General features: G+C 38.7%; 1 protein-coding gene across 1 annotated transcript in view; it reads right to left on the bottom strand.

Moving 5' to 3' along the window:
- Nucleotides 1-14,198: 14,198 nt before the first annotated feature.
- LMBRD1 (LMBR1 domain containing 1) overlaps nt 14,199-26,058 on the bottom strand; it is a 125,353-nt gene continuing 113,493 nt past the window's right edge. The window contains exons 15-16 of the mRNA XM_066359100.1: nt 14,876-14,967; nt 14,199-14,738 (exon numbers count right to left, since the gene is read on the bottom strand). Of these exons, the coding sequence (XP_066215197.1) occupies nt 14,622-14,738; nt 14,876-14,967 (209 nt within the window). The 3' untranslated portion in view covers nt 14,199-14,621. The remainder of the gene's footprint in view (nt 14,739-14,875; nt 14,968-26,058) is intronic.

Below are 26,058 nucleotides of genomic sequence, written 5' to 3'. Positions count from 1 at the left end.
AATTCATTTATCAGGTCCAGTAGTTGTTTGACTGCAACTTTAGGGTTTTCTATGTACAGTATCATATCATCAGCAAATAATGATAGTTTTACTTCTTTTTTTCCAATTTGGATGCCTTTTATTTCTTCTTCTTGTCTGATTGTTATGGCTAGGACTTCCAGTGGGGGGGGAGGGGCACAAAGAAAATCAGATAGAAGGTGACAGAAGACAATTTGACTTTGGGTGATGGGTATGCAACATAATTACATGTCAAAATAACCTGGAGATGTTTTCTCTGAACATATGTGCCCTGATTTATTAATGTCACCCCATTAAAATTAATAAAAAAAGAAAGCAGTGGTACATATACACAATAGAATACTATGGGGCCATGATCAAGAAGGAAATCTTACTTTTTGCGACAACATGGATGGACCTGGAAACTATTATGTTAAGTGAAATAAGCCAGGCAGAGAAAGAAAAATATCATATGACCTCACTCATTTGAGGAATCCAATGAACAATATAAACTGAGGAACAGAATAGACGGGATCAAAGTGTCCAGAGTGAAAGTGGACAGAGGGAAAGGGGAAGGTAGGCTGGAATGAGAGAAGGGAAGCAATACCGGGGGAAGGGCATTGAGGGGAGGAGGGCAAGGGGAATGAGCTGGGGAACAAGGGGGACGGGGAGGTATTCAGGGGGACACTGGAATCTATGTACACACAATAAATTAAAATAAAATAAGTAGATCCTCAACTTTGTAAAAATCCCAACTTTGTTTATGCGTGATTACCAGTGAGATGAAGTAAACAAGCACAGCTGGTATTCTGGCCAATAAATAAGCAAACAAACAAACAAATAAATAAATCAGAAGTAGCAATTACTAACTTGTTAGGTACAGTTGTGAGTTTAAACAGACATATACACATATGTTTCACAAGGTGGGTTCTAGAATTCTTGTTGATTGTGGAAAAACACTATTACAGGTCAAGTAGGTCACAATCAGATTAAAAAACTTTTTTGGAACATAGGTCATAAAGTATTTATGAAGAAAATGCTGAAAGATTTTGGAAACTATGTCTATCACCACCAACTTAAGGTAGACAGGAGCCTTGGGCACGGGGGCTGTTGATATTGTCGGCTTCACATATAGAGTCAGACCATGTGTGCTTCTCTGTGAGCTCATGAGTCAACCCATTTATAAAACGTGACTTCCTCGAGGGTGTGAAAGGATCCTGTCTTGCGCGTAGTATTTGTCTTTGCAATCTCAGCATCGGGTGGAGTTTGGCACACAGTAAAAGTTCACAACATGTTTCTGATTCAGAGAGCTTTGCATTTGGTAAGTCACCATGACTCCTTGTAATAATCGCTGCTCTCAGGCAAATAATGTCATAGGAACACTGCTGTAAATGTAAAGAAAGATTTATCTTGAAATGTTAACATGGCCACAGCTCAATGACCTCCTCTGTGTCTGTTAATTGAAGGTTGAATTAGAGACTACCTAAGGTTCCTACACTCTCAAAAACTACATAAGTCTCAAAACAATTGCAAAAGTTTCTTTTCACGGAACATACTTGCTGTGCCTAAATGCTGAGACATTCCCTACAGCCATGATTTTTATCCAGGGTGGGTGGAGAGGGAACATGGGTGGATGAACTCAATTAGCGAGCCGTTATTCCAACTACGAAGGCAGAGAGAAGGCCGAGTAGATTTAGTTGTTTGCAGAAACACCAGTGTGTAAAATAATAGCAACCAATTTTTATTGAATGCCTACTAAAAGTCAGGTGTCATACTAGGCACTTTACATATACAATTGCGAATTCTCACAGCCAGCTGCCCAAATCACAGCATTAACATGCGACTGAGCAGAATGCATGCCCAGGTCTACCAGCCTCCTGAATCCATGCTTGCAGGCTGGTGGGCTTCTCTGGGGGCTGTTCCAGTAAAGCCGAAGTGCAGAGGGGGCTCTGCAAGGTTCTGAGTGGCAGCTAGCAAATGGTGGGGATAAGAGGCTGAGAATATGTGGGAAATAAGAAAGTTGGAGCCTGAGATGAAGGGCAAGCATGAACCAGGACTGAGGAAAATGACAAGGCCCAGGTACTCATCCTCCTCCTTAAAAATCAGTCACCATCCTGGGACAGTTGTGTAAATGGCTATGGCAGAACTGGGGAGCCCTCTGACAGAGCCCCTGAGGCTATATAGCCAGAGCATTGCCCTTGGCCCCCTCTCTCTTTCATGGGGTCTCCTGTATTCTATAGGTTCTAATTATTCTTGTCTAAAATGATTGTAGAAATGCTTAATCATAGAAATATATTTTATTTATATTACTATTTCAAAAGGACAGTCAGGACCGTGTGACTTTGAGGTTGCTGTGATTTCTTATTTTTGGTAGTGAGCGCAAGCCCAGTTATTTGTTTGGTTTTTGATTACTTCATTCAAAAATGTATAGCAGGGGGACAAATTCATATCGAGGCTTAAATGTATTGGGCTGTGTATGGCCAGGAGTGGCCGCTGTCCTGGCCATGCTCATGCAGGTTCTCACTGAATTCAGGCAGAAGGTAAAGAAACACGGGAGCAAAAATATGGTGCGCCATTCTTTTATTAAAGTCTCACACTGGCCGATGAGCAACACACAGGGAAAACACTTCTCTTTCACTCAGGGCTCCCAAAGCCACTGACACATTCTCCAGTCCTACAACCAAGAGTATCTTCTCCGGTTTCTCCTACAATCAAAGCCCCCCCATGCCTCCCGTCTCAGCGGAGCTCACAAAAGCCCCTCCCCTCTGGTTCCCCATCTGCACACCTTCTCCCTTCCCTGCACCTGGCTGCTTCTCCCAGCACCCTACAGTCTCTCTGCTCTAACTCTGCAAACATGGCTTCTCTCTCCTTCTCCTTCTCTCTTTTCAAAACTTTCTGGCATGAAAACCTTTCCTCCAGCAAACATTAGCAAAACAATGGCCCTTCCCAAGCAAGAAGGTAATTTGCAATTTCACAGATCACTTACCTGGCGCTGCCCAGTGCTATTTTTTAACACTAAAAGTGAGCAAACTCAAAAAATACAAATTTTACAAACTCATTTGCCTAACAAGCTGTTTAGATGCATTTTTCAATAGTTTGAATACATATTGGGGGAACTGCGGTCCTTTTACGTATGAACAACCTGTAGCAAGGCAAGAATTTGCAATGGCTATTGTTAAGCCTAATCTGGAGGGACCCGAAACATTGAAGACACGAACAAAGTCCGTCGATTACACATCAAAGCTTTATTGTCTAGTTTGGCCAAGTGGCAGCAACTCCGACAGAAGTCTGAGGGAGAGTGCGCTGGCCCTTTGTTCTACTTAGTTTTTATAGTTTTGTAAGTGGGAAGTACAGAAGCAAAAATTAGAGTTAGGAGTCCTTTACCACTATTGGTTATAGTCATATGTCCTTTAACATGATAGGACCATGTTCAATTTGCAAGCCATACATCATTTTGGAGAAAACAAAATTTGTAAGTCAACACAATGGTAGAGAGATGTCTCTTTACATATTAAAAGGCATTCCTATATTTTCTTGTGTTTATCTGCCATCTCTCTGTCCAGAGTCACATGTATTAACCACATGCATTTACATAGGAGAGGTAGTTTCCGTGGGGACAAATGCCCACAAATGGCTCATTGCTATAAGAAAAGGTTTATTTTGGCTTTTCTCTCCCTGCACTTGGCTAGCCATTCATTCACTCCTTTCCCCACAGGTGTGGTGGAATGTCTGGGAATCCATGTTTTCCTTCCCTTTGCATTTACAGTACAATGCCAAGGGCCATCCTAGTTTTATGCCAATCACACAGTACAGAGACTATTCTCACAATTTCTCTGCACACCTTAACCCAAATTAATAAAATGTTCTTCAAGCCTCTTAAAATATTACTATTAATTCTGTAGTTTTTGGTACCTTACAACACCTGCGGGTGAAGTGGCGCAGTGGCTCCTCAGCTATAAAGAAATTCAGGAGAGAGAGAGTAGACTGTGACAGATGTGGGGACAATCACTTTTACTGAACAGAAAAGTAATCGTGCTGGGAAATGTGGAGCCTCATAGTTGAAATTTCTTCTTTTTCTGTCAAGCCAAAGGGAAGAAGAAAACAGCTTTGAAAGAGAGAAGCACAAAATCCACTGAGGAAATTACTTCAACAACTAAACAGGGAGAGGTCGAGATAACAGACAGCTACTGTGTTGGGTAGGCTCCCATGGGCCACTGATCTTTGAGAGTGTGAAACTGGATTTTTTTACACTGAAAATGGGCCTATACCTGAAGTAGCATAGAAAAAAATTAGAGGTTCAGTTTTGCAAGCTTTAAGAGAAAGAGGAAAGGATGAAGACTGAGAAGAGTTAAAGGTAATGCAGAAAATTAATTTATTGTAGTTTGGGTTTTACATGTGCCTTTAAATCTTGCCACACTTATTTGCCCTGGTCATAATATACTATGTAACTTTAATTCCAACTTTCAGAAAAGAAATATCATTGAAGGGAAAAGCTCTCTGGACAGGGGCTATGCTTTATACATTTTTGTAACTCTCCACTTCTGTTCACAGTCAGCCCACAGGAAATGTTATTTAAAAAATATGGAAAGAAATCGGTGTTTTGGTTTAACTCCTTCCTTGGAAGCTTATTCATTTGAACTCTAGGGGCAGAATGCAGGGTGTAGGGCCAAACTCAAGACTTCTTGGAGCATGCTTTTGCAAATAAGTCATGCTACTTGGTTGGAGTGTGGTCAGCTATAGAATATATGCCCCTTCCAAAAACACGCAAATTCATTTTAGGTTTAAAATCTTATGCCTTCCTAAGGCTGTAGTTATGTATAGTGGTTATGTGTAATATGTATACTGACTAAAAACCTACTATGTTCTAGGTATTGTAAATTATTTTCATAACTCAACAGGGTAGGTAATGTGCACACATTCTACAGATGAATAGGCTTTGTTGGGCAGATAAAATATATTATGCTCACTTTGTTAAAAATAGCGCTGGCCATGTGAGGCCGTTGCCCAGGTGATATTAATGTGTGTTGAGAATCCTTGTAGCCTGGGGCTTGGTTTTGGGATTAAGCCTTTCCCACCCTTTTTGATGTGGGGTGGTACAATCCAATCATGCTTCAGAGAAGTGACTTTGTATTAGAGACTTCCCTATTTTGTATATTGGATTAGAGGTTGTGAAGCTACAATATAAAATGGGGGTAGAACGAGAGTTTGCCCTCTCGGTTCCTGGAATAGCATTAGAGAGCAGAGCAGAGAGAGGCCACGTGGAGGAGGCCAGGAGAAGCAGCCAAGATGGTGGAGTGCTGAGTGAGATGCCAGTTTGTGTAGAGTTTGTATTTGGGATAAGGAAGGAGATGGGGAACAGAGGTGAATAAGTCTGGTGAGCTAGAAACCTTTGATTCTAGGAAACTCGGATAAGTCAGTGGCTTTGTGAGCACTGAATGTGACTGGGTTTTGGAGCCCAGTGTGTATTTTTACTTGCCCGCCGGGTGCAAGCTAGAATTAAAGACTATGGCCCACCAGTTTGTGGCTCCTTTGTTTCTTTACCAACTGTCCGAATCCAATGCGAACCCGAATGGGCTGGGCAGCTATGATGCTGGCCCTGGCCCTGCCTGCTGGCTTTACAGGCTTGTAGGAGTAAAATAACTTGCATAAATTCACACAGCTACTAAGCAACTTAGATTGAATTTTGACCCAAGTCTGTCTTTTTTTTTCTACTTTTACACTGCTGATAGAAGCAAGTTGGTTGGAAGTGTGAGTGTGAGGAAACAGAAGCTTATGTAATAAATTGTAAATTCCAGCCTCTGAAGTGACAGCAAACATTTTATTTCATTTTACTTTGTTTTTGTACTGTACAATGAGGGTACATGCACATGTTTTTTATTCATTCCTAAAGAAAAAAAAGTTTTACAAATGTTGTATTTTGAATTCACAATGCTCCCATGAGGAATTAAAGAGAAATTCTTCACTCTTTACATGTAAGTAAACAGAAAAGCAAAAACCAAAAAGACAAAGACTATACTGCAGTCTTTTCAAAGAGACCAGCAAGAGAACAATGTGAAGAAGATGGAACACAATGGCTTCTGCTTTGTAATTAGTGTTTTAACTACAACTAAATGCATAAGATTTTAAACCTAAAATGAATTTGGGATTTTATTCTTGGAAGTCATTATGTAGAGTTTTGAAATACTCCAAAATAAGATCTCTAAACAGAATAAATGGAGACATATATTATAATGATTTACATTACAAAAGATTTTTGTCTTAAAAATATTTACTCTCTAGGGTACTTTTTTACACTCTCAGCTCTCATAATACAATTAAATGCTTGTTTTGAGTTTATTAGGTACTTAACCTAGATGCTGAAGAGCAGGAATATTTCTTAAATACAAAGTGTTTGGAGCCCTGGTGATTAAAGCACACTATGAAGCAGAGAAAAGCATCCTAGAAATAACAATAATGACTGATAAATATTGACAGTTTACCACCGAACACACACTATAATGAGCACTTTATACTAATTTAAGGCCTCCAATAATCCCATGAAGGGGATAGTATTATCATCACAATTTACAAATGAGGAAACTGGCACAGAAAAATCACTAGTACTCATAGTTTTCAACCCTCGAGTCACATTTATATTTCTCTTTGACCAAAATAGAGAAACAGGATACAAATATTATAAGTGGAACTTACCTTAGAGATCACTTTGTCCATCATTTCTCTACCCACACTCCATGTGAGAAGGCAGAGGATTGACCAATCCCTGGTCAAATAAGCTCAGAGATCACTGCCTACTCTGCTCATTATCTCTCGGTCACTCACAACTCTGACTCGTTTGAATTTTTCTACTAGTTAATATCACCTTTAAACTAAAAGTTAATCATTAAAAAAGTATGAAACAACATGCTAAAAAGCGTTTGAAAAGGTTTATTTTTTCACATATGTTAAAAGTCTCCCTCTGTAATTTTATATTTTTTGAATGTCATTAGCTAAGCTTTGTATAGTACCTGTACCTTAACCAAATTAATGGAGCAATCCAGGGCAAACCACCGGCCAAATCCAAGTAAAGAATGTCTTTTCTTTAAAGGTTGTAAAACAAATGTATGACAGTCATTTATGTGATCCGGCAAAGCTGAAGATATTTACTGTCTGGCCCTTTGTAGAGTTGGTCAAACCCTGAAATAATCAAACATTGTAATGGCAGGTACAAGGTAAGGGTTTGTTTGTTTGTTTGTTTGTTTGTTTTTCTGAAGCTGGAAACGGGGAGAGACAGTCAGACAGACTCCCGCATGCGCCCGACCGGGATCCACCCGGCACGCCCACCATGGGGCAACGCTCTGCCCACCAGGGGGCGATGCTCTGCCCATCCTGGGCGTCGCCATATTGCGACCAGAGCCACTCTAGCGCCTGGGGCAGAGGCCACAGAGCCATCCCCAGCGCCCGGGCCATCTTTGCTCCAATGGAGCCTTGGCTGCGGGAGGGGAAGAGAGAGACAGAGAGGAAAGCGCGGCGGAGGGGTGGAGAAGCAAATGGGCGCTTCTCCTGTGTGCCCTGGCCGGGAATCGAACCCGGGTCCTCCACACGCTAGGCCGACACTCTACCGCTGAGCCAACCGACCAGGGCCAAGGTAAGGGTTTTATTTCCACAATGTAAATAGGAGATTGTTTTCTCCACTACACTAGTGGAGTAACTAATTTACAGAACAATTAAGAACGATAAAATGCCAGTCAAATCAATATTTTTACTGCTGTTATAACTAAGTCAGCTTTGGCAGGTGACAATATCAGTTTTTGAACTCAGACATGCAAGAAATAGAATTTATTTCTATTTCTCATTCTACCAGGAAGCTGAACGTTAATGGCAGTTTTGGGTTCCCCTCTTTTTCCCAGCACAGTCTAATTTTGCAGGGACATTTAGTTACAATGTGCTTATTTAAGTCTGTATCTTTACCTAAGCTAAGAACATGTCACTCTCAGCTTCACTGCATTCTGTAATACTTCATAAAGAAATGATACATTATTTGTTCAAAGAGAATGAAACACCTGTTTCTGAGTAATTTGTCAATAGTGATAAACTAAATCTTTGTTTTTTTAAAAAAGATCGTATCACTCTTACCTTCACTGCATTCTTTAATACTTCTTTATAGTATTTGTTACATTACAATTTATTATTTTTGCATTTGACCCTGATTTCTAAATACTTTGTATTTGTTACATTACAATTTATTATTTTTGCATTTGACCCTGATTTCTACTTTTTTGAGACTAGGCACCATTTTGTCTTTTCATTTATGTGCCTCTAGTTCATAGCAGTTTCTGATATATATACTAGGTACTCAAATATTGGTTCAAGTCAGTGACTCACTAAATCTCATTAGAGAAGGCTTTTAGATTTAAGTTCCGTCAGCATTTGAGTTATTGTATAGCTCAAAAATAAATTTAAATTTTCTTAAATTACTCTTTTACTGGGCAGACTTGTCTTCTCGTGTTAAGATTCTGTGTCTCAGTAGGACCTACTACTGATCTGATGCCTGACCAGGCAGTGGCGCAGTGGATAGAACATCGAACTGGGACTTGGAGGACCTAGATTTGAAACCCTGAGGTCGCCAGCTCGAGCGCAGGCTTATCCGGCTTGAGTGCAAGCTCACCAGCTTGAGTGCGGGGTCTCTGGCTTGAGTGTGGGATCATAGCCATGATCCCATGGTTGCTGGCTTGAGCAAGGGGTCTCTTGCTCTACTGTAGCCTCCCACCCCTGGTCAAGGCACATATGAGAAAGCAATCAATAAACTAAGGTGCTGCAACAAAAAATTGATGCTTCTCATCTCTCTCCCTTCCTGTCTGTCCCTCTGTCTCTGTCAAAAACAAACAAAATAGATTTTGTGTGTATATACAATATTTACACATACAAACCTGAAGTCTTTAAAATGCTTTTGATACATACAGTTGAATGTGAAACTGGAACCGTTGAGGACATCAGATATTATCAGGTTTGATGGAACTTTTCATTTAGTGTTAGAATAAGGTCCAGAATAGTTTCTGGCACGTGGTAGCCGCTAGTTGGATAGTCATTGAATGTACAAGTAAACCAATCAGTTATTTCAGGTACACTTTCTATCTTAGATACAAGTGGGGAAATGAGGCAGCTCTAAGTGCCCCTTTATCTTTCCAAGTTTTAACTTCGTTGCCTGCTCACCTGCTATCAAAAATGTACCTTTACAGACAGCGGAAGGCCATGCTTTACACACATACTTGGCCAAGAGCTCGATCTGGACTTCGGTACAGTCCAGCAGCTTCAATGTAATGCTGAGGCAGACATAAATCTAGGGCAAAACCATGCAGAAAGGTATACACCTGACCACATTAGCTTAGTTCTCCCCAGAATGTTATCCCTAAGTTAAGACTTAGTATTTGTTGGTTTTGTTCTGAGAAGGAAGTTTTCACATTCCCCGTGAAATCAATTGAAGGGTATGGGTGATTCTAGAAGTGCTCTCCAAAAACTTGCTAATGAGGGAAATAAGGTGGTTCTCAATAAAACTTATTAAATTAAAATGTGTATGTTTATGGAGAGGGAGGGAGGGGAGAGCGAGAACGAGAGAGGAAAACTGAGATTCCTAGGACCGTGGCATAGCATAATCTATATGTACAGATCTAGAACAATAATGTGTCAATTGGGATTCAGTTAAATAGAGTCAATGTGTAGCTAGGAAATGCAACTCAGTCTAGGGAACAGAGTTGGGTCATTTGGGAAGTGGTCTCTGCTGAAGAAAGGTGGGTACTTAGCGTCAGCAAACGACTACAGTTTCTCCCAACTACTTCTCTCGTATCAATTCAATTCCTTGCTCATCTACCAAGACATAATGTGTTTTTTGGAAATGAAATGTAAGCATTCCAGTTACTGGAATATTTTCCATTGTAATTCCAGCTTGATAAAGTAATTTCTTTACTGTATTCACGATATCAGACACATACAATCTTAGTAGATATTGGTAAGGTCCAATTACTGCCATGGGCCACTCAGGTACAAACTTATAGACCAAGTTCTGAAAGAACCGGGACTACCTTCTTCAATCCTAGAACATCAGTAGCTGTTATCTAACACCTAGAATACGTAGGAGCATGGATAATTGCTGAGTGGGATGAATGAATGACATACACATAAAGCTAATTCACTTTGAGACTTCTTGAAAGCCAACCAGATTTCCCCTGGAGATCCCAAATTCAGTCTCCTTGCTATTAAATAATAGCAAAGACCTTTGTTCATTGTTAACATTCTTTTCATAAGACTTCAGAATGGAGCCTTGGCCAATTAGCTCAGTTGGCTAGATGGCTAGAGGGTTGTCCACACAGCCGAGATTGCAGGTTTGATCCCGGGTCAACGCACATACAAAACTCAACCAATTAATGCAGATTAATTGGGAGAGGGATGGGTGGGACCGCAGATCAACGTGTCTCTCTCTCTCTCCCCTTCCTCTCTAAAATCAATACAAATTAAAAAAATTCACAATGTAACTTTCTAAATTTTAATGTCAGAAAAAATTATCTCTAAGTAAATTTGAGTGCTTCCTTTTATCAAATGTAAAACCTTCATCATCCATCTCCTGTCTCAGCTGCCAGAAAATTCAAAGGCATATTATGTATAATGCAATGACTGTTTTATCTTGATAAAATTTCTCCTTCATGATACCTGATCTATTTTTATCTTTAGTATCTTTGTTACATTTTAATATAGTGCTATTCCTAAGTTTACCCATTTAAAATATCTTGACTTCCTATAATTTTGCTTGCTTGAGTTTCCCCTTTTTTCCCATCTCTCAACATTATTATTTTTGATCTTTTATCTTTACCATTATCTTTAATATGCTTAGACATTACTTCTTTGCTTTCTCTACCAGAGACAGTGTCTCTATTTTTCTCTGTGACTCCCCTCAACTGTCCCACATATAGTGAGAATATTAACCCACTCACCCTTGTGTTCTTCCACTCCTCAGCCATCCAATTTGCATCAACTCTTTTTACACTGTCAAGTGTGATATTTACATTCAGTGCTATAATCAATGTCTGCTGTGCCCTATGGCTTAGTTCTAAGATAGTATATTACTGTAACAATGTACATACCATTAACTGAAGAACTCAGTAGTACACCTCAGTGAAGACTCCTTTCCTTGCCTTGTTTTCCTGGAGCTCCTGCTTTGTCCTTCCTTTTTCTTCCTTTTCTTTTTTCCCTCCCTCCCTCCTCCCCTCCCTCCCTCCACCCCTCCCTCCCTTCCTTCTGCAAGATGCATTTTCATTTCTTTTGGGATAGTGGCACTAAGAAAGAAGTCAGTTCCAGGGTCCTTATTTTGCCAGCCCCTTGCTGCATAGCTGAATAAATTAATCACCATTTGAAGTAGGCAGGGAACAAGAGGGCCTTGACCTTTCAGAAAGCCATCATTCTGAATGACCTCTAGGCATTTTCAGAGAATTTCAAAGGAAATATGTGCTTTATTAGTGGAAGTGAAAGTCACAACACTAAAGCAGCCTCATCATCATAAAAAGTTAAAGCCATTTCATATGACCATGACGGGGTGGGGAGGGGTTTGGTTAGACTAAAAGTAAACTTCTAAATAGGCAGGATGCAAATGTTTAAAGCTAAGAAGAAATATGTTTAAAAAATACAAATAGCAAAATTTAAATCTAAGAGTTGGTCTGACAAAAGCAATCATTTCTAAAAGTAATAAAATATATATGTAGTATTCAAAACAAATACAGTATTGCTTCTAAACTTCTAGGTAGCAAAATAAATTTTAAAATGGGCTAAATATACATTTCCTTTCATCTAAATGCAGTTTATACAGGCTTAAACCATGTATACAGACTTAAAGCTTCCAACTAGCAAATTCACCTGTCTACTGAGGGCCTTCCACGTACAAGGAGCTGACAGGCACCAGGAATGAGGTGAACAAACAGATATACTCAAGCACTTGCAGCCATGAAAGCAGGCAGAAGAGCAAGCAATAAATCACAACACCCTGTGCACGGTACCCTATGAGTAGGATAAAACACCTAACTTTGCCTGGGAGACCTACAGAGGGCATCTGAGCAGATATTGTTCAGATTGAGATCTGAAGAACAAAGATTTTCGTAGGAGACAAAGGGTCAATTATCATAGGCAGAAGGAACAGTTCAACAGAATAGGGATGTGAGAAATCAGCGCCATTTGGATAATGGTGAGACATTTGTTAGTGTGGCTCATATAGACTGTGTGAGGACGGGGGAGAAAGTCGGGTCAGGCACACCAGAGACCTTACACGTGATGTGATGGCTTATAGATTTAATTCTAAACTAACTGAAAGCTTTTCACAGCAAAGGAATGAAATAATCTTATGTGGAAGGAGTTGGGACTTGGCAGAAAGTCCAGTCGGGAAGTTTAAGAACCAGTGTGTATTAGTCTGCTTGAGCTGCTGTTAATAAAATGCCAGACTCCGTGGCTTAAACAACAGAAATTGATTCCCTCACAGTTTTGGACGCTAGACATCCAAGATCAAGTTGCTAGCAGGCTGAGTTCTCCAGGGGGCTTTCTCCTTCATCTGTAGGCCTCCTTTTCAGTGTGTCCTCACATGGTCTTTTCTCTGCACAGTCATCCCTGATGTCTCGTCCTGTTCATATACGGGCATCAGGCATGTTGGATTAGGGCCCTACCTAATTGCCTCATCTTACTTTATTACCTCTTTAAAGGCCCTATGTCTCCAAGTATAGACACATTCTGAGGTGCTAGGGGTTATAACTTCAACACAAGAATTCTGGGGGACACAATTCAGTTCATAACACAATGAGTGGCAGTAGAAATGAAGAACGGGGGGACAAATGGAAAGATAGTTAAGAAGTAGAAACCAACATGACTTGATAGTTGATGAGTCAGGTATGCACAGGACATAAGGAATTCTCCTTGATTTTTGGCTTAAGCAATCAGGTATGTGCTGGCACTGTTTGTCAAACAGACAGACAGACAAACAGACATGAATATAGGAGGCTTGGTATGCCCCCCAAAGTGAAAAGTTCAATTTTCACAGGTTGCAATCGAAGTAGTAACTTCTAGTTAATATGCAAAGTAGAAGTTTGGAACTTAGGAAGGACAATACAGATGGAAAGCAAGGCCACAGAGATTATCCAGAAAGAAGACGTAAAATAAGAGCAGCAGGGAAGGGAACCTTGGTGACTAACAGTAAAGGGGACAGAAAGAAGCCAGACCTGAAGGCTGCGAAGATCTGTCTAGAGAGACAAAGAGCAATGTGACACAAAAATTAAGGGAGAAAAGAATTAAGTGAGAGATGGTTGTTAACTCCTCAGTCTTTTTCAGAAACTTAATGGTATTTTATTTCAAGGATCACACTATATGCTTTTCCCAAGTTCTAATTTGCTTAAGTTAGTAAACTCAGCTATCATTTCTGATGATTTCTCACTATCCAGAATTATTCAAAATACTTTGTCAATATTATAATTCTAAATTTGTAAAATGAAAACATATCTTTGGCCCTGGCAGATTGGCTCAATGTTAGAGCGTCGGCCTGACAAGTCAAAGTCCTGGGTTTGATTCCCGGCCAGGGCACACAGGAGAAGCACCCATCTGCTTCTCCACCCCTCCCCCTCTCCTTTCTCTCTCTCTCTTCCCCTCAGGCAGCCAAGGCTCCACTGGAGCAAAGCTGGCCGGGGCACTGAGGATGGCTCTGTGGCCTCCACCTCAGGTGCTGGAATGGCTCTGGTTGCAACAGAGCAATGTCCCACATGGGCAGAGCATCGCCCCCTAGCAGGCTTTCCGGTGGATCCCAGTTGGGCGCATGTGGGAGTCTGTCTCTCTGCCACCCCACTTCTCACTTCAGAAAAATCCAAAAAAAAAAAAAAAAGAAAGAAAGAGAAAAAGATATCTTTAAAGCTAAAATATGATGCTATATCTTAATTAGTCAACTGATATTTTTCAGGATTAATTATTCTTGACAATACTCTCATTTATATGGGGATACAAATTTTTAGATATGCTACCTACAACAGTGTACCTGCTTTAAATATTGTAGAGGTGGAAATAAGGTATCTAATGGATTAATATCCGAACAATAACAACATAACACACTTTGGAATGACATGGTCTTAAGACCACCCAGGAGTTTGTAATCTGTTCATGAAATCTACCTGAATGGCACTGTGATTTAATGAAGAAAATAGAAAACAAGATGCACGGAAAGTAACATTTATTTACCAGCTATAGTGTGAATATTATTTTCAGACAATCAGTTATGGACACTTTAAAATTCCACATTACTTTAGAGATCCAAAGGCACAACACAAGTAATTATGTTTTCAAAAAGTGAAAAAAGGAAATATTAATTCTGGAAGGTTTTTAATCAATTTAACTCTATTATACACTAAAAAAAAAATCTACAAACATTCCCTCACATATTGTTATTATAGCAATTTTAAATGTTAATCTATGATACAATAATGTTACTTCAGAAAACATAAAAAATATAGTTTTTTTTAATAGCCATGCTCCCATTTTTGATGAAAGCTATTCAGTTCACCTGGATGTAATTTAACACTTTAAAAATGCATGAGATATTGCAGTCAGCTTTATAAAATCTTTAAGACAGAAGGCTATCAAACGGAATAGACAGAGGGCTCATCATCACTTATGTCTGAATCACCTTCATCAACTCCTTCAATCACTGATTTCTTCCCTTTACAACAGGATACAATTAATCCGATCAAAAATACCTGTAAATGTAAAGGAACTACATGTTATTTCTCAAGTCTAAAGTCACTCAGAAAATAATGAATTTAAAATACAATGGCATTACTGTGATGCAAATGGACCACTAGGGTTAAAGTGTCCTTGGGATACCCATACGTACCCCAAGAAAGGCCCAGTTGCCGAAATAGTACGCAGCACTGAAGAACCAGAACTTGTGAAGGAATAGGTATGTGCGGGTCACAGTACACTGATCTATAAAACAAAGAAAAAACTATCATGAGATCATTTTTCTTTTGAAATGGACTATTAATACTAGATATAAAAATTTATTAAACTAATGACCAAGCTCAAAGAATAAGTATTAAAGACAGGACTAAAATTTAGGTCTGCTTCCAAAGCCTACTCTTTCAATACCCCACTATAGTTTAAATTACCAACTAACATGATATATAAAGTGAATGCCACCAATGTAATCCCAGCTCTTAAGTATAAAAAAAACTATAGTGGCTAAATTTATTTGAACAAAGTATTTTAAACCAGGAGTATCATACATATCCTAAAACAAAACTGATAAAGTTTTCCTGATGAACATTAAAAAAAAAAAATGAACAAAGTAATCAGATGTGGTTGGTATTAAGCTGCAGTTTTCTTTCTTTTCCTTTTTTATTGAGAGAGAGAGAGAAGGGACAGACAGACAGTAAGGGAGAGAGATAAGAAGCATCAATTTATAGTTGCAGTATCTTAGTTGTTCATTGATTGCTTCTCATATGTGCCTTGACCAGGGGCTCCAGTTGAACCAGCGACCCTTTGCTCAAACCAGTGACCTTGGGCTTCAAGGCAGCGACCTTTGGGCTCAAGTCAACGACCATGGGGTCATCTATGATTCCGCACTCAAGCTGGTAAACCTGTGCTCAAGCCGATGAACCCATGCTAAAGCTGGCAACCTCAGGGTTTCAAACCTGAGTCCTCAGCATCCCAGGCCGATGTTCTAGCCACTGCGCCACTGCCTGGTTAGGCAAGCTGCACTTTTCTAATAATCCAATTTTCAGGACAGCTCTAACTTGAGAGGTTCCTTGAGCTTTTCTTTTTAAGAATGCTATTGAAAAGATGGCTGCTGCTTCTAAAAAAATACAAAAACCATTGATATGCTAACATGATATGCTTACTATTTAAACTCTAGATAGCATTACAGCTTGAATTATAAATAAAGCATATACCCTTCTCTTTCCAAAAATATGTACCTCTTCCAGGGAAAGTGGCAGACTGATTATTTGGTATTTGTGTCAGACATCATAGTGGTTTTATCCAAATACATTATCTCTACTAGGATATAAAGTCCTCTATATATCTTGTCATATATCTAGTAAATAATGTATAAAAAATACTTGTCTATTAAAACTACTCAGAAAGGTCTGGGAAGCACAATATTAAATAACTGATTGAAAAATTACATATGCTGCAGTTAATATAAGATTCCAACTCCACAAATTTCAGAGGGCCTCTATTCATTACAGAATAAAACCCTTATCTTACAAGGCGACTTCTTTTCAGTCTATTAATTACAAAAGAGATCATGATTTCTGCACATTTTTATCCAAAATGCAGAGTGGCAAAAAATTCTACATGCAACCAGGAGACCAATATTACATTTTATTGTTGATGAAGAATACACACTGTTGATTTCTAATTTTATGAACTCTCTTCTCAGCTTCAATAAATAAATGCTACTTTTTTAAAAAACATAAAATTGAACTGAAAATTTCATAGTCCATTCCTGACACTAATGCACTTTTGGGGGTGGGGGGCTGTCACATGGTTTTCTGAAAAATAGCGTTTAGGTTATATTTTATCAAACTACAAGACTCATTATGTAAAGCTTTAGCTGTTATATAAATATTAAGATAATCTAGATTTTATCTATTCTAACCCTTTCCATTGTACTTCAACATTTATTTCTATTGTTCAATACCAAACTATACAAAGTAGTCTCTTTCTGGCAGTAAAACATGCAGTTTAAAAGAGAAGCAACCGGCCCCTGCCCGGTTGGCTCAGTGGTAGAACGTCGGCCTGGCGTGCAGGAGTCCCGGGCTGGATTCCCGGCCAGGGCACACAGGAGAAGTGCCCATCTGCTTCTCCACCCCTCCCCTTCTCCTTCCTCTCTGTCTCTCTCTTCCCCTCCCGCAGCCGAGGCTCCATTGGAGCAAAGTTGGCCTGGGCGCTGGGGATGGCTCTATGGCCTCTGCCTCAGGCACTAGAATGGCTCTGGTTGCAACAAAGTGACACCCCAGATGGGCAGAGCATCGCCCCCTGGTGGGCATGCCGGGTGGATCCCGGTCGGGCGCATGCTGGAGTCTGACTGCCTCCCCGTTTCCAACTTCAGAAAAATACAAAAAAAAAAAAAAAAAGGGAAGCAACCTCTTCCTTTCATAAACAATGACCACTGATTTAATGCTGATCTACTGATCCCCCAAGAGCCTCCTTCATATTTTTTGCTCTCTTACTCAACAGAAAAGCCTAAAATGAATATTCAAAGCTCCCTAAGAAAAAACAAAAAGGCTTCATGCAACAGTGGCTGAATGAATGTATCCCTTCTCTCCTATAGTTATGAGCACCCAAGATTAAAAATGTACACTAGGCACTACGAGTTCAGTACAGCAGAGAAGCACTTGGCCACTCTTCCACCCTGCAAATCAGGGGTCGGGAACCTATGGCTCGCGAGACAGATGTGGCTCTTTTGATGGCTGCATCTGGCTCACAGACAAATCTTAAATAAAAAAAATGTTAAAAAATATAAAACATTCTCATGTATTACAATCCATTCATTTCCTACGGCTCATGTTCATGGTTGCGGGTGGCTGGAGCCAATCATGCTGTCCTCCAGGAAAACACCAAATTTTTATTGGATAATGCATAATGTACATGGGTCATTGTATGGCTCTCATGGACTTACATTTTAAAATATGTGGCATTCATGGCTCTCTCAGCCAAAATGGTTCCCGACCCCTGCTGCAAATGGACAAATCTGAACTGTTGAAACTATGCTTGCAAAATGAGGACATCACCATGTTTCCTTATAGGGTCATTCTATAGACCAAATGAGGCATAGCTGTCGTTTGGTATACATGGAGGATTAGTCCCAGGATCCCCGTGGATACCAAAATCTGGGAAATTCATGCTCCTCATATAAAATCACATCATTTGCATATAACCTATATTTGCATATAGGCTATAGCAAGGTATGCTGATCCATCACTTCACTCGGATTCAGCATATATTGCTAAGTGCATGGCAAATTCAAGTTTTGATTTTCAGAACCTTCTGAGATTTTTTTCCAAATATTTTCAATTTGCAGATGGTTGAATCCATGGATGTGAAACCACAAATAAGGAAGGCGACTTATGTATCAAAATCTCCATGCAAAGTGACAGTTAATATTAATTTTTCCTTTCAAGGTATAACTGAACCCAGAAAAAGAACACAGTTCTTGCCTAGCCTGTGGTGACACAGTGGGTGGATCGTTGACCTGGAATGCTGAGGTTGCCAGTTCGAATCCCTGGGATTGCCCAGTCACGCACATACAAGAAGAAACCAATGAATGACTCAGTGAAGCATTGATGAGTTGATACTTCTCATTCCCCCACCCCCTCTGTAAAATTAATAAATAAAATGTTTAAAAATAAATAGTTTAGGTATTAGTTTCATGACTACACTGTACATGTTCATTATTTTTCTTTCTCTATAAGTCAAAACAAATACAAATGGGTTTGGTGAAATTCAAATATGTATAATTTAGTAACAGATTACTTGCTAAATAGATATATACCTTTAAATAAAAATAACCACTGTGAATGTTTTAAAAATAAAGACAGGCTGAGAATTAAGGGAAAATGTCCATTCACAATTATTTTAAAATCAAAACCAGTATCTTCTATTGCTTAAATAGTTACCAGATGAGCTCCACTGTACAAGTACAAAACTGTATGAAGAGGAGTGATGTCAGAGAAATGGTGGCATGAGAGATACTCATCTCTCCCCTTGAAATTTCAACAAATTCTACAACTATATGCAGAGAAAAAAACCCAGGTGAACCTGAAATATACACACACTGGATAGACAAAGGTATGATCTGGCAAGAAGTTGGGCCAAAGCACAGAAGAAAAAAATAGTACCAGAGGACTGAGTCTTTCCCCTTCCTCATGGACCTGAAGGAGGAGGCACTGTTGGTACAGACTTTGTCTCAGACTCAGAGGAGTCGGGAGGAGAGACTGTCTGGGGGGAAGGAGCTGAGTTAGGGATGACGACAAAGAACGGGGAGCAGGGCCATTTCCCGGCGTCTGCTGCACCCGTGATTGTAGGGCTGAGCTATTACAGGCACAGGGTGCACACAAAGCCAGTGGCAAGCTCCCAAGAACTGCAGGCAAATAGCTTGTGGTGAGCAGCCCACAGGACACTAGGGCACGCTTGATCTGCCCACCCGACCAGCACCATCTAGCCTTGTGGCGCCAGATGCGCTTGATCTGGGATCTGTGCACCACCGGCTCTGAAGCTCGGGCACCAGCTTGCCAGAGGGAGTTTAAGACCCTGATCTAGGATCTCTGCTGCAGCTGTTCCTGAAACTCGGGGACACTGGCTTGTGGCACGCACCCCCTTCCCTGCCCAGAGCTGTGCTTGGAGAGCTTAGAGTGGTACTGGAGGAGGGACTGGACTCTGTCACCCCAGCCTCCTGGTTCCTCATTGCCCCCCTTGCTGTGAAAACAGCAGCGGTGGTGAACCCCCCTCTACTAGGTCTCCAGGCTGCTGCTCTCTCCTGTGAGAGGTGGGGGCGCCTGGAAACTAGATCCCCTGCTCTGTTGGGACGTGGAGGAGGGCCCTGGAGGACTCCTGGTCAGCCAGTGCCAGTATCATAAAGTTGCAAAGCCCTAGCAACAAAACCCTCCTGCCAACGCAACGACCCTGCCTTCATCATTACAAAGGCAACAGCTACGCCTTAACAGAACACCCAAGAATCTCACAGAGGCAAATCTTGTAGTGCAGCACTACCTTCCAGAAAAAGGAATAATGATCTCCTATTGGGGTTATTAATAATACCACCCGCAAATACCATCAAGGAAAAAAAAATCAAATATGGATATACAAGACAGAGACCTAGCTCAGATAGATGATGAAAAATCTCCAGGAAAAAAAAACAAACTCAATTACATGGAAACCTTGGAGCTTAGTGAAAGAGAATTCAAAATTGAAGCTCTAAAAATACTCAATAAGACATAAGAAAACACTGAAAGGCAACTTAGTGAGCTCAAAAAACAATTTAATGAACAAAAAGAGTACTTCACCAAGGAAATTGAAACTATATGAAAGACCCAAACAGAGATGAAAACCTCAATACACAAACTGAAAAATGAGATAACAAGCTTAGCCAATAGAACAAGCCAGATAGAGGAGAGAGTCAGTGACACTGAAGACAGGCAACTAGAGATACTACAGAAAGAAGAAAGAGACTCACAAATTAAAAAAAATGAGAAAGCCCTATAAGAATTGTCTGACTCCATCAGGAAGAGCAATATAAGAACAGTGGGCATATTAGACGAGGAAGAGAGGGAAAAGGGAATGGAAAACGTATTGAAACAAATGATCAATGAGAACTTCCCAAGTCTGTGGAAAGAGAGCCTTGAATCCAAAAAGCAAACTGAATGCCGAGTTACCTCAACCCAAACAGACCTACTCCAAGGCACATCGTAATGAAATGATCACAAATCAGTGACAAAGAAAGAATCCTCAAGGCAGCTAGGGAGAAGAAGGATATAACATATAAAGGAAGGCCCATTAGGCTATCACCAGATTTCTCAGCAGAAACATTAGAAGCCAGAAGAGAGTGGACCTCAACATTTAAAGTACTGAAAGAGAGGAACTACCAACCCAAAATACTATATCCATCAAAGTTAAAGTTATCCTTCAAATATGAAGGGGAAATGAAAACATTTACAGACATACAGAAGCTACGGGAATTTATCACCAGAAAATCTCCACTACAGGAAATACTAAAGGGGGTTATCCAACCAGATACAAAGAGCAAAATAAGACAAAATTACAAGTAAAATTTTTTTAACAAAACCACAATAAAAGCAAGGATAATCTGTGACAATAACACAAAAGGGGAAAGGATAAAGACAAGCAGTAACAAAGGAGGATGGAGTGCAGAAACACTCATGAGATAATGGACTCTAATAAATATGATAATTTTTCTTCTAATAACCTAATGGTAACCATCCCTGAAAATGCCACTATTGAAACACATAGCTTAAAAAAAGAAGAAACAGAGACAGAAGGAATACCACCAAACAAAAACAAGTGACAGAAAAACAAGAAAAACCAAACAAGACGCAAAGCTATCAGAAAGCAGTATATAATATGGCAATAGGAAATCTTCAAGTGTCAATAATTACACTAAAGGTAAATGGGTTGAACTAACCAATAAACAGACACAGAGTAGCAGATTGGATCAAGAAGCAAAACCCAACAATATGCTGCCTTCAAGAGACACATCTAAGCTACAAAGATAAAAATAGATTCAAAATGAAAGGTTGGAAAATGATTCTCCAAGCAAATAATATCCAAAGGAAAGCAGGAGTAGCTATAGCTATACTCATATCTGACAATGCTGACAAGACAACAAAGGTAACCAGAGACAAGGATGGACATTTCATAATGATAAAGAGGACAGTGCATCAAGAAGACATAACACTCCTTAAAAGATATATACCAAACTAAGGAGCACCAAAATAAAAAGCAACTACTAACTGATCTAAAAGTGAAAACCGAAAAAGATATAATCATACTTAAAGACCTCAATACACCATTGATGGCTTTAGATCGTTCATCCAAACAGAAAATCAATAAAAAATATATTGGCCTTAAATGACACACTAGAACAAATGGACATAACAGACATCCACAGGACATTTCATCCCAAAATGTCAGAGTATACATTTTTCTCCAGTGTACATGGAACATTCTCAAGAATAGACCATTTGCTGGGCCACAAAACCAACAAATTCAGAAAGACTGAAATTATACCAAGCATATTCTCTGACCATAAGGCTTTGAAACTAGAATTCAACTGCAAAAAAGAAGTAAACACACCCACAAAAATGTGGATATTAAACAACATACTTCTAAAAAATGAATGGGTCAAAGAAGAAATAAGAGGTCAAAAGATATATACAGACAGATGAAAATGACAACATGACATATCAGAATATCTGGGATGTAGCAAAAGCAGTGATTAGAGGGAAGTTCATACCATTGCATGCTTATATGAAAAAGCAAGAGAGAGCCCAAGTAAACAACCTAACATCACATTTTAGGAACTAGACAAAAAAGAACAAAGGCAAACCAAAACCAGAAGAAAGGAAATAATAAAAATTAGAGCAGAAATAAATGAAATAGAGAACAGAAAAACTATAAAAAAATTAATACGACAAAGAGCTGGTTCTTTGAAAAGATCAATAAAATTGACAAACCCCTGGCAAGACTAAGGAAAAGAGGAAAGATTCATATAAACAAAATCCAAAATCCAAAATCCAAAATGAAAGAGGAGAAATTACCACAGATATCATAGATATACAAAGGATTATTTCAGAATACTATGAAAAATTATGCCACCAAATTCAACAATCTAGAAGAAACGGATAAACTCCTAGAACAATACAATCTTCCTAGACTGAATCACAAAGTAGAAAGCCTAGATAGAATGATAAGCAGGGAGGAAATAGAAACAACTATCAAAAACCTCCCCAAAAATAAAAGTCCAGGGTCAGATGGATATACTAGTGAATTCTACCAAACGTTCAAAAAAGAACTGGTTCCTATCCTTCTCAGAGTCTTCCAAAAATTGAAGAAGCAATATTTCCAAACACATTTTATGAGGCCAACATAACCTTCATACCAAAACCTGGCAAGGACAACACAAAAAAAGAAAACTACAGACCAATATTTCTAATGAATACAGATGCAAAAATCCTAAACAAAATACTAGCAAATCGAATACAACAACACATTAAAAAAAATAATTCATCATGGTCAAGTGGGATTCATCCCAGAAACACAAGGATGGTTCAACATACATAAAACGATTAACATAATACACCAAATCAACAAAACAAAGAACAAAAACCATATGATCCTATTAATAGATGCAGAAAAAGGATTTGATAAATATTAATAGATGCAGAAAAAGGATTTGATAAAATATAACAACGTTTTATGTTTAAAACACTCAACAAAATGGGTACTGAAGGAAAATATCATAATAAAGGCCATTTACGACAAACTATCAGCTAACATCATACTAAATGGTAAAAAACTGAAAACTTTTCCTCTAAAATCAGGAAAAAGACAAGGCTGCCCACTCTCATAGTGCTGGAAGTTCTAGCCAGAGTAATCAGAGAAGCGAAAGAAATAAAAGGCATCCATATTGGGAAAGAAGAAGGTTTCACTTTTTGCAGATGATATGATCTTGTACATAGAAAACCCCAAAGACTCCACAGAAAAGCTCTTAGAAACAACAAACCAATACAGTAGGGTCACAGGATACAAAATTAATATATAGAAGGTCTATTCCTTTTTTATATGCCAACAAAGAAACCTCAGAAAAAGAACTCAAAAAAAAATAATCCCTTTTACAGTAGCAACAAAAAAATAAAATACCTAGGAATAAACAACAAAGAATATAAAGGACCTATATACTGAAAACTAAAAGCATTATTAGAGGAAATTGAAAAAGACACAATGAAATGGAAAAATATTCCTTGTTCGTATATAGGAAGAATAAATAGAGTTAAAATGGCCATATTACCCAAAGCAATACACAAATTTAATGCAATTCCCATCAAAATTCCAATGTCATTTTTTAAAGAAATGGAAGAAAAAAATCATCAGGTTTATATGGAACCATAAAAAACCTTGAATAACCAAAGTAATACTAAAGAAAAAAACCAAAGCTGGAGGCATTACAATACCTGATTTCAAACTATACTATAGAGCCACAATAATCAGAACAGCATGGTACTGGCAGAAAAATAGACACTCAGACCAATGGAACAGAATAGAGTCCAGAAATAAAACCACATATATATGGTCAAATCATTGATAAAGAAGTCAAAAACACACAATAGAGAAAAGAAAGCCTTCTCAGTAAATGGTGCTGAGAAAATTGGAAAGCCACATGCAAAAGAATAAAACTTGACTACAGTTTATCTCCTTGCACAAAAATTAATTCAAAATGGATTAAAGAACTAAATATAAGATCTGAAACAATAAATTACATAGAAGAAAACATAGGTACTAACTCATGGACCTTGGCCATAAAAAACATTTTATGAATTTGACTCTAAAGGCAAGGGAAGTGAAGGCAAAGATAAATGAACGGGACATCAGACTAAGAAGCTTCTGCACAGCAAAATAAACTGTCAACAAAACAAGTAGGCAACCAACTAAATGGGAGATGATATTTTCAAACAATAGCTCAGATAAGGGACTAATATCCAAAATATATAAAGAACTCACAAAACTCAGCAACAAACAAACAAACAATCCAATAAAAAAAATGGGAAGAGGACATGAACAGACACTTCTCCCAGGAAGAAATACAAATGGCCAATAGATATATGAAAAAAATGCTCATCATCACTACTTATTCGAGAAATGCAAATCAAAACTACAATGAGATACCACCTCACACCTGTTAGATTAGCTATTATCAACAAGACAGGTAATAACAAATGTTGAAGAGGCTGTGGAGAAAAAGGAACCCTCATTCATTGTTGGTGGGAATGTAAAGCAGAACAACCATTATAGAAGAAAGTATTGTGGTTCCTCAAAAAATTAAGAATAGAACTACCTTATGACCCAGCAATCTCTCCACTGGGTATAAATCCACAAAACTTGAAAACATGGGTATGTAAAGACACATACTCCCCTATGTTCATCGCAGCATTATTCATGGTGGCCAAGACATGGAAACAGCCAAAATGCCCTTTAATAGAGGATTGGATAAAGAAGATGCAGTACATATATACAATGGAATACTACTCAGCCATAAGAAATGATGACATAGTATCATTTACAACAACATGGATGGACCTTGATAACATTATACTGAGTGAAGTAAGTAAATCAGAAAAAACTAAGAACTGTATGATTACATACATAGGTGGGACACAAAATCGAGACTTATGGACATAGACAGGGGTGTAGTGGTTACCACGGGGAAGGGATGAGTGGAGAAGGAGGGAGATAGGGGAAGGGGAGGGGCTTAAAGAGAAACAAAACATAGGGTGACAGAAGATGATTTGACTTTGGGTGATGGGTATACAACATAATCGACTGTCCAAAGGATGTGGAGATGTTTTCTCTAAACCTATGTACTCTGATTGACCAATATCACCCTGTTAAATTTAATTGCCCAAATAAAAAAAAAAACTGTTATGAAAAAAGTCATTCAACGTTCTCAACATTGTTAAAACTCTAAATTGTAAAAATTTTATTACTCATTTACATACTTAAAGATATTTTGGGAGTCAGAGTTTGACTGAATTAGAAATTTAAGGGCCAAATGAGGGATTATAAAACAGAGATTGAGTTGGTAGAAATAAGTAAAATCAAATCATTTTCTCCTGAGGTCTAATAAAACATTCAGTGACATTTTAAATTGTCTTACACTCAGCAATTATTTTGCCCACCACAAATAAATCTCATATATTTTTTCTATCACATCGTTTTTCTATCACATGGTTACCATTTTTAAAGACTATAGATTTGATATACACCTTCTAATATAAGTTAAATCATTGTTAGTGTTCTGCTTCGCTGCTGAAAAAATGACACTAGACCACAAATCCACACACACAATGTGTTGTAACAGTTCTTTATAGATATCTTTATATGGATATGTGTTTATACTCAGTGGCATATGTCCATATGAGCATTCTGGTTAATAAGCCCATGTATATGTTTTCTATTCCAGCGATGATTCCACACTGAAGAAATGAAGGTAAGTTCCCCCCTTACCATCTGCCATCTCCCACCTGCTCACCTGAGTCACACATATCTAGGAGAGCTACAGATGTCTTTCTATAGTTATCTAAAAAAATTATAAATGAGTATTTTGAACTTCGACCTTCAAAGTAAATTTAAGTTGCTGGATGTTTCACATAGAAATTGTATTCTAAAATCAGAAGTGTTCAGAAGACTTCTGACTGTTGTTCTACAGAAGGACACAAGAAAGATCCAATTAAACTAACGAATACATGTTAACAAAAAAAATTAAAAATAGGGGCTCACATA

Source organism: Saccopteryx leptura, chromosome 1 (assembly GCF_036850995.1).
Source record: "Saccopteryx leptura isolate mSacLep1 chromosome 1, mSacLep1_pri_phased_curated, whole genome shotgun sequence".
NCBI lineage: Eukaryota > Metazoa > Chordata > Mammalia > Chiroptera > Emballonuridae > Saccopteryx > Saccopteryx leptura.
Note: the sequence above shows the minus strand (reverse complement) of the source record. Positions and strands in the feature narration are given on the sequence as shown.